At 33.0% G+C, this 15,699-nt stretch overlaps 1 protein-coding gene across 2 annotated transcripts in view; it reads right to left on the reverse strand.

Moving 5' to 3' along the window:
- The window catches only part of fbxl17 (F-box and leucine rich repeat protein 17), a 202,164-nt gene that overhangs the window by 50,184 nt on the left and 136,281 nt on the right, over positions 1-15,699 (reverse strand). For both annotated transcript variants that reach the window (XM_089119919.1, XM_089119920.1), the window contains exon 8: positions 3,018-3,094. In XM_089119919.1, the coding sequence (XP_088976045.1) occupies positions 3,018-3,094 (77 nt within the window). The remainder of the gene's footprint in view (positions 1-3,017; positions 3,095-15,699) is intronic.

Here is a 15,699-nt window from a genome sequence, read left to right on the forward strand (position 1 = left end):
AAGTTGCTAGGGTACTCTGGGTGGTTGCTATGGTGTTGCTAGGTGGTTGGTAGTGTTCACATATGGTTACTATAAAGCTTTTATAATGTTCTTCACATGTTGGCATGATTTAGCAAGCCTTTCAAGCCTTTATTTTATCAAATAAAGGCTTGAAATATCTCACTTTGCATGTAATGAGTCTATATAATATATTAGTTTCACCTTTTAAGTTGAATTACTGAACTTTTGCACCATATTCTAATTTTTTGAGTTTTCACCAGTAAATACGACCTGTTAAAAACACTGAGTAAACGTGTATTATTATTATTTAACGCCATGTACTAGTATTTATTTCATATTTTGGTCTATGCATTCATAGGGAACTATATTTTTGCATTTACAGTAACATCTACAGTACAAGTGTGCTTTTAGTTAGTAAACAAGACTGGATTACTGTAGTGTAATCTATCCTCTTTTTGACCTTCAGGCTGTTTAAAGGCTTTAAATGTTGAAGTTTGCTGTGAAGAAGCGACACACGTCCTTCAGTCACTTTAACTCGCTGCCAAAGAAGAACTGAAGAGACTTTCGGAGACGGCCAAACCCTGCCGAGATCAAGAGAGGAGGTCGAGATGACCGCTGGACACTAACACGGCACCCTAACTAGTGCTCACTCGATGTGGCTTTATTAAAGGTTGATGCTGATGATAACACATTTATGACATATGATACATTTACATTTATTTATATCTATCTATCTATCTATCTATCTATCTATCTATCTATCTATCTATCTATCTATCTATCTATCTATCTATCTATCTATCTATCTATCTATCTATCTATCTATCTATCTATCTATCTATCTATCTAAATAATACATCTATGACATTTATGCATCAGAAAGATGCTTTCATCCAAAGAATCTTTTTTTAAATATATTTCTATTGAACATTTTCCGACATTAAAAGTAAGCACAACAAAAATTCCTGAAAATTACCGTAATATTACATTTTTCTGCTGATTTCTTTTCAAGCTCCTCTATAATTAATAATGTTCTCACTTAAAACTCATCTTTGATCACCAAAATTACAGTTTTTTACAGGAAAAAATCTTCATGCCTTCAAATATCTTGAATGTAACTCGACACCCGTGCCTCATTTAGTATGCGCGGTTCTATGAATATGCAAATGAGCCCCGCCCCGACTCACTCACTCACTCAGAGATCCACTGGTTGACGATCACACGTTGATCTGATTGGTTACAAGGTCGTTTGTGATGTTTGTTTCTAATATTATGGCATATTGCGGTATTAATTATGATTTATCTGTACACAAAATAATTTTTTATATTCATCTTCCAGGTAATCTTGAATCAGAATAACTCCCTCTTGCAGCATCTGACTTTTAAAAGTGTTATGCGTGATATAAAGTCAGAATTATGAGAAACTATTCAGAGTGGAAAAACTTCAGAATTTCGAAATATAAACTCGCAATTGTGAGATAAAAAGTCTTTATTTCTCACAATTGTGATTTTATTTCTCAGAATTGCGACTTTATATCTCACAATTCTGACTTCATATATGATATTTTTTTTATTCTGCACTAATAAAAGCCGAATGTGAACGTGTTTTAATTGAAGAACGCGCCGGGGAACGGCTCTTCTCGCTCCGTCGTGCAGTTCCTCACATCTAACGTTACGATCTGGCGGAACTTGTCGCTATTGTTTGCGCGGCGTAATCGCTCCGCTTTGTCCTTCAGTCTCGGCAGGCAGTAATTACCCATGATTCAGTGTGTGAACACATGCAGCCGCTGTGGCCTTTGTTTCGGGGGATCAGAGGGTTTATCACGGCATTATCTGTCGCACACACTCCTGGAGCTCAAGCATGGGACTGACAGTGTGTGTTAATGTGCCGTACACATGAATATTGTGCATTGTTCTTCATACGGGGGGGAACAAAAGCCTGAGAGAGTGTGGGGGTTTAACACTGTAACCCTGGAAATACATTTATAATTAAATATATAAAGGAATATATTTGTTTATGTATTATTTCATTATTTCACTTATTTGTTTCATTCAATTATAAATAAAAAAATAAATTAATGTATTAAATAAATCATAATTAAATAAACAAATAAATTAATGAATAAATTAATTTAAACAAGTAAATATTTATTTAATTTAATAAATTTGATTAAAAAGCAAATAAAAAAAGACTACTGCTTTGGCATGACTGTATGAAAAGTTTAAAAAAACAACAACAACAAATAAATAAAAACAAGTAAATTATTATATTTATTTAATTAAACTAAATAAATCACATATAAATAAAAAAGTAAATAATAAATAAATAAACAAATACTGTAAATAAATTATAAAAGACTGCTGTTTTCACAGTATGGAAAGTTTAAATAAATAAATACATTTGTCATCACCAGGACAGGCAAAGTTTTGGAATTTGCAATTTCGAAAATAAAATAAAAATAAACAAAATAAAATAATGTGAATAAGTTCACTGTACTATAATACTATACTAACTATATACCACAATAGTAATAAGGCCTTGAAGAGAACACTGACTGAGGAATTTATAGATAAACAGATAAATGAATCGATTTAAACAATAAATGTATATATTTATTTAATTAAATAAATTAATACATTTAAATAAAAAGCAAATAAACAAATAAAAAATAATGTAAAAGACTAGATCTCTATGAAAAGTTTTAGGGGAAAAATAAAAACATTTATTTAATTAAACTGAGACTTAAAGTCTTAATTAAATGAGGACCGCTGCTTTGACAGTATGAAAACTTTAAATAAATAAATACATTGAAAACACTTTCAGCATGACAGGCAACGTTTTGGAATTTTGAAAAATAAAATAAAATAATGTGAATAACTATACTGCACTATAATACCATCCTCACTATAATATGATAGTAGTAGGCCTTGAAGAGAACACTGACTGAGGAAGGTCAGAGTTCACGGCGTTGGTGATCTGAAGTCGTCATGTTTCAAACGAAACGCATCAGTCTTACCGTGATCGGTGATCTTGCAGGACACCAGATACAGCTCCTTCAGACTCCGGCCCTCCTTCGCGATGATCTCCACACATCTGGAAACACAACACCGTCAGCAAAGGTCAAAGGTCAGCAAAGGTCACATGCTCAGATCGCTCTTTAATAAAGCAGCCGTAATTACATCTCTGAGAGTGGAGGATCTTCCCAATACTCCTTTACTATATATGATTGCCTGCATTTATTAAGGTGTAACGCGTTTAGCTTTGGAGATGATGCAGCTTTTATCATCATTATAATGTTTCCTCATCTCACTAATAATCCCTGACTCAAGGCCATGACGCCCAATCAAAGGACATTACAGAGGTTTCCATGACGACAAAGACAATCCACGCTCAGCCAATTAGGTTGAGAGCAGTGGTGGGCGAGCGAGGGATGGTCAGAAAGAGAGAGAGAGTGAGAGTGTATATCCTAAATACATAATATTGTAGAAGTGAATTACCGATGTATAAATAAAATTAAATAATGCAAAATATAACTGCAATATTATATATATATATATATATATATATATATATATATATGCACACACAAATAATATCAATGTATACGAATATGTAATGTTAATAATGCATCCCATGTAATACAAACACAGCCTATATATACAGTATGTATTAAGTTAATTTTTTTATATACACACATAAAATACTGTTTATTTAACTTTGTATACTGTTTAGAGTACTACACACACACACACACAATCTGCATTGTTCCTCTTATATTATAATAATAATAATCGTCTACGTTTCCATGTAGACTCTGTCAAATAATCATTTTCTGTAATAGTTTTACAGTTTTACTCGGGATGTTTATATAGTTATATTATAAAGATAACGTCTGAATGCGCTTTGGATTAAACATCCGCTAAATGCATTAATGTAAAGTAAAGCTCTGGTATTGAAAGTTTTATTTATTTTATTATGACTAATAACTAGGGCCGTGAAACGGTTTATTGTGATTAATCGCATCCAAAATAAAAGTTTGTGTTTACATAATATATATGTGTGTATAATTATTTTGTACATATAAATACACACACATGCATGTATATATGAAGAGTTCAGATGCAAAAGCCTCTAAATGCCATTTGAAATTTTCTTCTTTAATGATGATTTTTATCAAGCTTGTATATTTAAGTTCAGTGATTTCACTTAAATGGCAATGATAATTACCTATTAATTGTTATTTAAGTGAAATTACTGAACTTAAATATACAAATTTGATAAAAATCATCATTCTAGAAGAAAATTTCAAATGGCATTTAGAGGCTTTTGCATCTGAACTCTTCATATTTAAGACGATTGTGTTATTAATATATAAAATATTTATATTTAATATAAATCTATATACATTAAAATATTTCTTAAATATAGATTTATTTTGATAGATTTTCTAACAGGGACTGTCAGCAGTGTGACTCTGTAAATAATATATAATTGAATCTGTGTTCTAGACTACACTGTAAAAATGAATATGCTTTATCTAATCAATAAAATTGTGGCAACAGATTACAAGCAATATTATTTATTAAATTGAACAAATTAGAATTGAGTAATAGTTAATCAAATTAATATTCTAATTAATTCTAATTTGTACAATTTAATTAATAATATTGCTTGTAATATGTTGCCACAATTTTATTGATTGGATAAAGCATATTATTTTTTTCAGTGTAGAGCTCATAATGTAGAAATAAACTGACGAAAGCATCTTCTGAAAGTGTGTAAAACACTGGATTTTCAGCCTCATCAGTGTTTAATACGACACCGACAGACACGAGTGTGTGTGTGTGTGTGTGTCCGCATATCTTCACACAGACAACACAACAACGAGAGACTTATTTATCACAAAAGAGCCAGACAGAAGAGTCCAACAATAGAGTTAAAGACACAACTCAAGGCCACGCTTCTCTATTCAACACACACACACACACACACACACACACGCAATCTTTCCCTGACAGACAGACGAACGAAACCAAAGCAAATGAAACGCAGCGGCGCTCAAGGTCTGGAGAGGGTGAAGACAAAGAGCCAATAGAAATATACGACGAGTCTTAATGAAATGGAGGGGTGGCTCTTTACAAAATTATTCCTGTTGTAAATTTCTTTTTATATGTCCTAATAAAGCTTTATATACATGACTGGAAATGTTGCGCTTGTCAAATGTTTTCAGACTTTGTTCATCACACATAAAATGAGGATTTTTTTCGTCACAACGAGAACAAAGAGGAGAAATATATTTTTATACAATCTTTGGGATTAAAACAATCAACCACAGCAAATATATCCTTACTACCAAACACTTTAATAATAAATAATATAGATATTTTTATAATATATTCTATAACTCAAAAGTTTGGGATTGTTTTTAAAAGTCTCATACGTTCACATTTATTTGATGACGATGAAGGACATTTAATGTATCCTAACTATAACTCTATTATTGGAAAGGGTTGCCAGTATATTTTATAATAAATGCGTTGGTCATTTCTGTCACTTGCAGTCTGTGTCTATTTGTACTTAGTACTGGATTTACACTCATTTCCCGCCACTAAGTACAGAATTTATTCAATAATTGAAGAGTTCAGATGCAAAAGCCTCTAAGTGCCATTTGAAATTTTCTTCTAAAATGACCATTTTTCTCAAGCTTGTGTATTTAAGTTTAGTAATTTCACTTAAATGGCAATGAAGATTACCTATTAATTGTCATTTAAGTGAAATTACTGAACTTAAATATACAAGCTTGATAAAAATGGTCATTTTAGAAGAAAATTTCAAATGGCATTTAGAGGCTTTTGCATCTGAACTCTTCAATTATTTTATTAGTTGCCCTGTCAATAATTTCATCATTTAAAACTTATCTTTGATCAGCAAAATTACACATTTAAACGTTTTTTTTCCCCGTTATTCCTTAAAGTATATTGAATGTAACTCGACACCCTTGTCTCATTCAGTATGTGCTATACATGCATTGAATGAACCAAATGACTCGTTCGTTTTGATGAACGAGTTCGAACAGGGGTGCATTACAGAACAGAGCAAGGCGAGCATTTGTGCTTATAAAACTTAAACTTTGTTATTTATTTATTAAATGAGTGATCGTTTCGCTTGATAAGACCCTTATTCATCGTCTGGTGTCGTTTAAAGGTCACAAAGGTCACGTCTTTTGGACCTTGAACCGTTTGGTCCCCATTGAAGTCCATTATATGGAGAAAATCCTGGAATGTTTTCATCAAAAACCTTCATTTCTTTTCGACTGAAGAAAGAAAGACATGGACATCTTGGATGACACGGGGGCGAGTAAATTATCAGCAAAAGTTTTTGCCCTTCATGATGACTCGCTTTAATTTAGTCCTAATTTGTAAGTCGCTTTGGATAAAAGTGTCCGCTAAATGACTAAATGTAAAGCATTTTAAAAACACACAGAGGTGTAAAGTCCAGGGGTCAGAAAGTAAAAGTCCTGCCATGTGTTTATTGATTCACTAATTAGCTCTCTCTCTCTCTCCTGGCTGAAAAACTGCTAATTAGCAAATCCAGGTGATTGGAGCAAACGACTGAGGAGGTTAAACGACGTTAACTTTCTGAGCCTGGACTTTACACTTCTGCATATAAACAAGCCAAGCCATGAAAAACAAGCATCACCGAGACTTCAGATGAGAAACGGCTCATTCATATCAACTTAACGAACTTTATGGAGTCGTTTGTGCTTTACGCTCCGGAGCGGATCTGACGCTTCCCAAACGAGGCATCACGCCGGGTGTGTTTGTTTCTGTGATCCAATTAAAAGTGAAAGCCACGTTTGATTGACTTCAGCAACTTCCACGAAGAGTTGAACTGGTTTCTCCAGCCGAACCAACATCCGAACCCGGGAAAGCCCTCGGTGTTGAGAAGAAGTGATCTACTGTTAATTACCGGCGTTCATTTTAATGAGCAGAGCGGGATATTAGCAGCGGCTAAACTAAAGCGCGTTCATTAAACTAATGGATATGAAGAGCTGGAATAAACTCAGGTGAAATATAGACGAGAACGCAGCTTCGCCATGGATGGCATGTCATTTCCACATAGCTTGACAGAGCGCAGGTTCCTCAATTATACGGCCTGCTTTTAATTACACCAAAATATGCTTCAGATCTCGGGCCACCATTCAAATTAACATCCGCCCGTTCAACTACACGCTCTCCCAAACAAATTAACGTTCATTACCTCCGCTATACCAACAGAATGCATTAAAAGCAGCATAAATCAACATTTTTCCAGCTTCACAACACTCGGGAAATGAGAATATGGTGCAAAAGTTCAGTAATTCAACTTAAAAGGTGAAACTACATATTAAATAGACTCATTACATGCAAAGCGACATATTTCAAGCCTTTATTTTTTTATAATTGTGATGATTGTGGCTTACAGATATGAAAACCTTTATACGAATAAGCCATAATCGTCGCAATTATATCAAATAAAGCCTTGAAATGTCACTTTGCATGTAATGAGTCTAGTTTCACCTTTTAAGTTAGAATACTGAAATAAAGGAAGTAATTTGTGGAGTTTCACCTGTTTATTAGCAGTCGTTTTGAAGCAAACATTGGCTTCCTCGTCAGGAAATGATGCAAACTCTTTAAAACATGTTGGCACGGGTTACGCTCTCTGTAATGGAGCATCACGTCATAATGTGCATGATTTACAAGCGTCCACATTAATAACAGATCAGGCAAACGGCACGACTCCTGCCAAACGCCAAAAACATGCATTAAAACATATTTAACCAGGACTTCTGGTATTCAGCTTCCCGGACATGTGCATCTGTCAAGGACACGTCAAACTCTAATTATACAGCGGAACTAAAATATAGTTTTATTAAAATAAAATCAAGGATTGTTAAGATTTGTTTGCACTGAAATATTGTTTTTGTGCCAATTTAAGCATTGTTGTTTATTTAAATCACCATAAAGGCATATCTTGCATTCTTAATAATAATAATAATCAGAAAGATGCATTAACCCTCTGGGATTGTTCGGCCCAAATGGACCCGAAGAATTTAAATACAAAAATTTTAAAAAATCACAGCTTTCTCAGAATGGTCCGAAATTTGGTGACTTTGTTGGTTTTTGGTATTTGATCAGCCAAAAAAATTGGGGACGGGATGTGAATAGTCTAAGAGGTTGTAAAAAAAATAGTCACACTTGGGGTGTTCGGGTCCAAATGGACCCGCATGGAAAATGAATGGGAAATTGGCAAAAATGTGAAAATAGTGAGTTTTTTTTTGTGCGTATAATCTACAAATCAGCCACGATCTTGAAAAAAAGCACACAACAGTGAAGGGGTGAATCTATAAAACATCAAGAGTGCAAAACAGACACACACACACACCAAAAAATTCAGATTATACATGTGTTTTGCATTTTTAAAATGCTCAGTTTGTCCACCAGATGGCATCCATCTAATTTCAAAAATTGCTTTTATGAGGCCTAGGCTTGACTCTAATATGAAATACAGCTTTAAAAAAAATAATTGTTTAAATATTTTTTCTATCATGTTCAATGAGGGGAAATTTTGTCATAATTATTGCATTAGTACTAATTATAAAAAAATATATATTTTTGAAATTTTCTCAAAACACCAAAAAAGAAAAAAATATTATAAAAAACGAGTAAAAAAAAAAAAAAAAAATCATGATTTTTTTTTTTTTTTTTAAATATGAATCCCGCCCTTGACCCGAACACCCCGAGTGTGACTCTGAAACGAACAGAAGTATTTAGCGTTCGCTTCTGAAGCTTATTTTTAGGACCATTAAGATTTATTTGCATTGCAACATTTTCATGGCAGTAAACACTTTTTATTTTTTTAAATCACTATGAGAGAAATGCAACAAATACCATCATGAAATATAAAGTCTTAATAATATTAAAAAACGGAATTAAACAGGCCTGAAGTCTGTTTTTAGGACCATTAAGATTTGTTTGCATTGCAACATCGTTTTTATGCCAATTTAAGCACTTTTATTCATTTAAATCACTATAAAGGCAGTGCAACAGAAACAATCATGACATATGCATTCTTATAATATTATTATTAATAATAATGATACTGAATAAAAAATATTGCATAGTGTTCGTCTAAGTCTATTTTTAGGACCATTAAGATTTGTTTGCATTGCAACATTATTTTCATGGCAATATTTTTTAATTCACCATGAAAGCATGTGCAACAAAAACTATCATGACATATAAAGTATTAATAATATTAAAAAACATATTTAAAAAGGCCTGAGCGTTCACTTCTGATGTCTATTTTTAGGACCATTGAGATTTGTTTGCATTGCAACTTTTTAAATCACCATGAAAGCAATGCAACAAAAACTATCATGAAGTCTTTTCAGGCGTTGACTTCTTCAGCTTCCCAAAAGGTTTGTTGTATTTTCAGCATTGGAGACTTTTCAAACTGGTCTGTTTGTGAGGCTAAGAATATCAGTAATGAATAAAAATGGCCTTGGCTACTGGATTTGTTCAAGTCATTTAGGAAGCGGCAGCTCATAAAAGACTTTTAATCCAATGTTCCCTGAAAAAGAGGATCCGGAGAGCCCATAAAGACAGAGGAGAGGACGTTTAGACATCGGTTTTTCCCATCCAGCGGCCAGAATCTGCACTGAACTTCCGATCGGATCGTGGTTTGATCTCACGCCAAGAAAGGGAAGAGAGATTTGATCCTGCCGGAGGAATGAGTGAAGAAGCTGTGAAGTAGAAAAGCCCCGTTTATCCCTTTTCAAGGTGAATATTCTTCTCTCACTTTCAGAGATTCATCGCAATCCCATTAAAAGTGAACTTCAGTACGAGCTCGATTCAGTGTCTTATCACGGACACCGCAGCCCTGACTACACAACGACAGCAATTAATCAGATAAATCCAGAGGGTTCAATCGCAGCGTCCCAGACTGACAGAGAACACTTTCTATCTGGAATATGTTTGGCAATTTAAGCACTTTAAAAAAGGACTACAAAGGCAGTGCAACAAAAACTATCATGACATATAATGTGTTAATAATATTCTTACCAACAATAATAATAATGTATTGTTGAAATGTGCTTGTCACTAAACAAACTTACACAAAATGAAAAACTAAAATGAATATACTCATTTCATCTCAACTTCAAATTGCTAATTTATATATATATATATATATATAAAAAAAAAAAATTGGAATTTGAAACTGGAAAAATTCGAATATGGTGCAAAAGTTCATTTATTTCAGTAATTCAACTTACAAGCTGAAACTAATATATTATATAGACTCATTACATGCAAAGTGAGATATTTCAAGCCTTTATTTGTTATAATTTTGATGATTATGGCTTACAGAAATGAAAACCCTAAATCAGTTTGACCTGCTAATCAGACAAAAATCCTCACATTTCTCTTCATTTTCACATGCTTGAGACAGAATGAGTCCAGCAGAGGATCCTGTGTGTGTGTGTGTGTGTGTGTGTGTGTGTTTTCTGGCGCGCCGTGCATTAATAAGTACATCTGGAAATCTGGATCTTGTGGTTGTGGCATTAATTCCACCTTCATCCTCACATTAACCTACTTTTCAACAGCGTGTTTAATGAGCGACGCAGCCTACATGAGTGCGTGTGTGTGTGTTCATATCTCGCATATTAACTTCCATAACAGCAAATGAGATGTACACACAATTCAAATAAAATTTACATCAATTGATTCATTAGTTTTTTAAAAAAACTCACAGCATTATCTACCATTGGATATACTACACACACTACAAAGTCTCTTCTGCTCACCATGGCTGCATTTAAGTGTTAAAAAATGTGAAATATTATTATAATGTAAATCATCAGTTTTCTATGTGAATATATAGTAAAGTGTCATTTATTCCTGTGATTTTCAGCATCATTACTCCAGTCTTCAGAAATCAGTCTAATATGAGGATCTGATGCCCAAGACACATTTATGATTATCAGAGTTCATATTTTTGTGGAAATTGTGATGCATTTTGTTTTTCATTGATGAATAGATTGTTGATCTTTTGTAACATTATAAATACTCTATGTATAATGTGTATAATGTACACTATGTAACACTATGATACAGGCATCGGATTGTTCTTTATGTAATAATCTATGTTTTTTTGTATCTGTCCCTATTCAAATAAACAGTAAATAAATAAAATAAATGTCTTTACTGTCACGTTTGATCAGTTGAATGAGTTCTTGATTAATAAAACTGCTAATTTCTTCTTTTTTTTAAAAAATAATACTGACAAGCAACAATGGTGTGTAAATACACACACACACACACACACACACACACGCTCTGTTCATGGGCACATGATGAAATGCTGTAATGTGGCGTCTTTGGCAGGACGGATCTTTTCCTGGCAACCGAACAGAGCAGAAACATTCGCTACGGCCACCAGGAAAACCCATCGATCACTCGAGACACATCAGGGCATCTGCAACTTTCCATAAAGTGACAAAATTCCCACGGATGTCTGACACACACTGGCATGAAGAGGCGCGCAACTCGCTCTAAACGCTTCCATGTGCCTCGAGATCTGATCACATGACGAAGAACCGGCATATGGACGTGTTTTACACTTGGTCACCAAATCATATCGCATATCGTTTAAGTTTGTTCAACACACAATAGGATTACTTGATCTTGATCTTAAAGGAACAGTTCACCTTTTACTCGCCCTCATGTTGTTCAAAACGGTATGAGTTTCTGTTTTGGGGAGAAACATCATTGACTGTACAGACAAACAACTACTTTTATATCCATATCACACAGGTGAAACTCAAAGAATTAGAATATTGTGCAAAAGTTCATTAGTAATTCATATATTATATAGACTCATTACATGCAAAGTGAGATATTTCCAAATTATAACAAATAAAGGCTTGAAATATCTCTCTTTGCATGTAATGAGTCTATATAATATGTTAGTTTCACCTTTTAAGTTGAATAACTGAAATAAATGAACTTTTGCACCAAATTAATTTTACCTGTATATGTTTGCGTGTGATTTTTGGGTGATCTGTCCCTTTAAGAGCTTGATCATGACTGAACGATGATGTAACTGATTCTATTATGACATAATCTGGCCACTCACATGCATAATGCTTCACTGCTGTTGTTAAGTACATATTCATCCTTATGATATCATTAGCCAATTAAATTAAAACTAAATGTAAAAATGTAAAATGCAACTGTTTGTGGTCAGTTAGACTTTAGACTTAGACGCACCAACACTGTTAATTTGATTAAAAAAAAATACAGGAAAAATAGTGAAATATTATTCTAATGTAAATCATCTATTCTCTATGTGAATATACAGTAAAGTGTAATTTATTCCTGTGATTTTCAGCATCATTACTCCAGTCTTCAGTGTCACATGACCCTTCAGAAATCACTCTAATATGAGGATCTGATGCTCAAGACTCACATTTATGATTATTATCAATTTTTCATATTTTTGGGGAACTGATCTTTTTATTTTTCAGGATTCTTTGATGAATAAAAAGTTGAAAAGAGCAGCGTTTATTTGAAACAGAATCTTCTGTAACATTATAAATAATGTCTTTCCTGTCACTGTTGATCAGTTTATCTGGCGTCCGGCTGCTGTAACTGTGAAACTCATTTCCAGTGTTGAGATCGGAGGAACTTTTCATCATCTTCATCCTCATCCATCATCACTGAACACACACAAACACTGAGAGAACCAACGTCTCCTCTCAACAAACCTTCAGAGGCACAACAATGAAAATCAGCAATAAAGCCTGTGAAATATTATGATCTGATTCTACAGTATGACCTTTAATAACGTTAATAACTAAAGTTAAAGTTCAAAATAATAATTCAATTCAGTTTAGGGAGGAAAAAGAGAATAAAACGGCCAAAGCATCACACACACAGCGCTCACGGGTCATTACACACACACACACACAAACACTGCGGCTCTTCAGAAGAAAACACCAATATATTCTTTGCTAAGACAAATATTACAAGAGGGCAAAAATACATTTGATGTTTGTTTTTTTCCAGCGACCGTAAAGTCCATTTGATTCCAGACTGAGTTTCTGGCTCGCCTGCGTTTATTTAATATCACTTACGGTTTCTCGGAGAAATACCTGCCTTCATTAATACCGCTCGAGATGCCATGAAACGCTGATTTGTTGTCCAATGAAAGCATGCATTTTTATGAGCACTAAAAAATAGTTTCGGGCCAAAAAATAAATATTGCAGCCAATCTGCATTAAACGGCAGGATGACGTGCGTCACGGCTGGAGTGTGTGAACAGTAACGCTGTTGTTTCTCCCTGGAAGACGAGGACGAATGTGAACGTCAGATCACTTTATACGGCCCATAAAGAGAAAGATTGAGAATAATTAATGCTGTAGTTGAAATTTTAGGAGAACTCTGGTCAATTTTAACATTGAGCTCATTTTTTTGTACATTTGGAGTGCTGTCAGTACAGACAAAAACGACAATAGTCTGTGTTTCCTATGTTTTAAAATTGGCCCCCTGTTGACTTCAATGGGGCATGATCTAAACCTGCTTTTAGCCTCTTAACATCCTTGATATGTCATTACGAGTGCACTGCCGTGTGAGTGGTGTTATTAAGAGTGTACCGACATCACTCCAAATGTACAAAAAATGAGCTCAATGTTAAAATTAAGCGGAGCTGCTCGTACGCGTTAGGAGGGGGCGGGGTCGGACGCGGTTGGGTTGGAGACGCGAACGCCAGGCGGAGTTTCAAGTGGAGCTGGTGATTGGATGAGAGCAGTTGACCAATGTAAGCTGGCCGGCCGGACAGCTTACATTGGTCGACTTCTCTGCGGCTGTACAGCCAATAGAGTGAATGGATATTTTTCATTCTTTTTTCTATTCATATTGTTAGGATTGTACTATAGAACCATAACCAGCATATAAACCAGGATATTAATAATAAAAAAATCTTAAAATTATTAAATTATAAGTAGAAGTACATCACATAAGATATCAATGAAATCTAAAAACCAGAATCAACAATATATTCTCAGTTCCAAAACATGGATTTAAATATATATATATATATACAATTATATATATTCTCAGTTCCAAAACAAGGATTTAAATATTTATATATATATATATATATATATATATATAAATTATAATTATAAAAAATATAAAAAAATATTTTAAATATAAAAAATAAATATAAAAAATTAGAATTTTATGTATTCTCAGTTCCAAAACATGGATTTATATATATATATATATATATAGGTTTTTTTTAAATAAAAAAATTAAAAAAATAGAATTATATATATTCTCAGTTCCAAAACAAGGATTTATATATATATCGTTTTTTTTTTTAAATAAAAAAATTATAATTATATATATTCTCAATTCCAAAACATGGATTTAAATATATATATATATATATATATATATATATATAAATTATAATTATAAAAAATATAAAAACATATTTTAAATATAAAAAATAAATATAAAAAATTAGAATTATATATATTCTCAGTTCCAAGACATGGATTTAAATATATATATATATATATATATATATATAGTTTTTTTTAAATAAAAAAATTAAAAAATTAGAATTATATATATTCTCAGTTCCAAAACAAGGATTTATATATCGTTTTTTTAAAATAAAAAAATAGAAAAATTATAATTATATATATTCTCAGTTCCAAAACATGGATTTTAATAAATATATATATATTTTTTTTTAAATAAAAAAATAAAAAATGTATAATTATATATATTCTCAGTTCCAAAACATGGATGTTTTTTTCTCCATATGTTATTGGAATACATTGTTGACTGTGTTTTATTACACTTTAGTGCATTTTTATATTGTATCATGTTTTTTTTTATATCTTTTTATTTATTTATTTTTTTGGAACATATTAGTTGTTTTTACTTATGTTCTGGTGAGATACTTCGTCTATATTGTGACCATTTTATATCCGTAATCAGGTGATTGTCACATAACTAATTAATTGCTGTTTAAAGGACTGTGTGATGAAGGCTTGTTAGCCCCAACGCATCAGCTTATTTAAAAACAGTTTTTAATTGCCTGATCCACAATGAAATAAAGGCTTTTTATACAGTATACAGTAGATTTACTTTAACTCTCGAGTGCTTGATGAAGAGTTCTTCCTCGTGTGTGTGTTCATCATCCGGCGGATAATACGCCTGGAGATCTGCTATAAAATGAGTTTAATTTGGAGAAAAGATGCTTTCGTTGCACAATTGAAAATTTAAACAGACGCATCCCAAAGCGCACACAGACGAGCCGAAATCCACCGTCCGATTCATCATCAAAAGTGTATAAAGTGTTTTTTTTCCCCAGAAGCTCATTTCCCTCCAAAAATGGATCTAAAAGTCGATTTTCTAAGATGCTAATAAAGTAATTGAAGCCGAGTGCGAGGCAGAGCGTTTCAATCCCAGAAAGCTTTGCTCAGATTTGTTCTACATGACGAGTGGAACACAGAGGGGAAATCTCTCAAACTAAATCACAAAAACACTTTCCTGACATTTCGCAGCGTGTCCCGAAAGTAAACTACAGCAAAGTGAAAAATCTCCATTTCAGCTCTTAATACACACTCACCAAACGCA

Source organism: Pimephales promelas, chromosome 14 (genome assembly GCF_988280905.1).
Source record: "Pimephales promelas chromosome 14, fPimPro1.hap1.1, whole genome shotgun sequence".
Classification (NCBI taxonomy): Eukaryota; Metazoa; Chordata; class Actinopteri; order Cypriniformes; family Leuciscidae; genus Pimephales; species Pimephales promelas.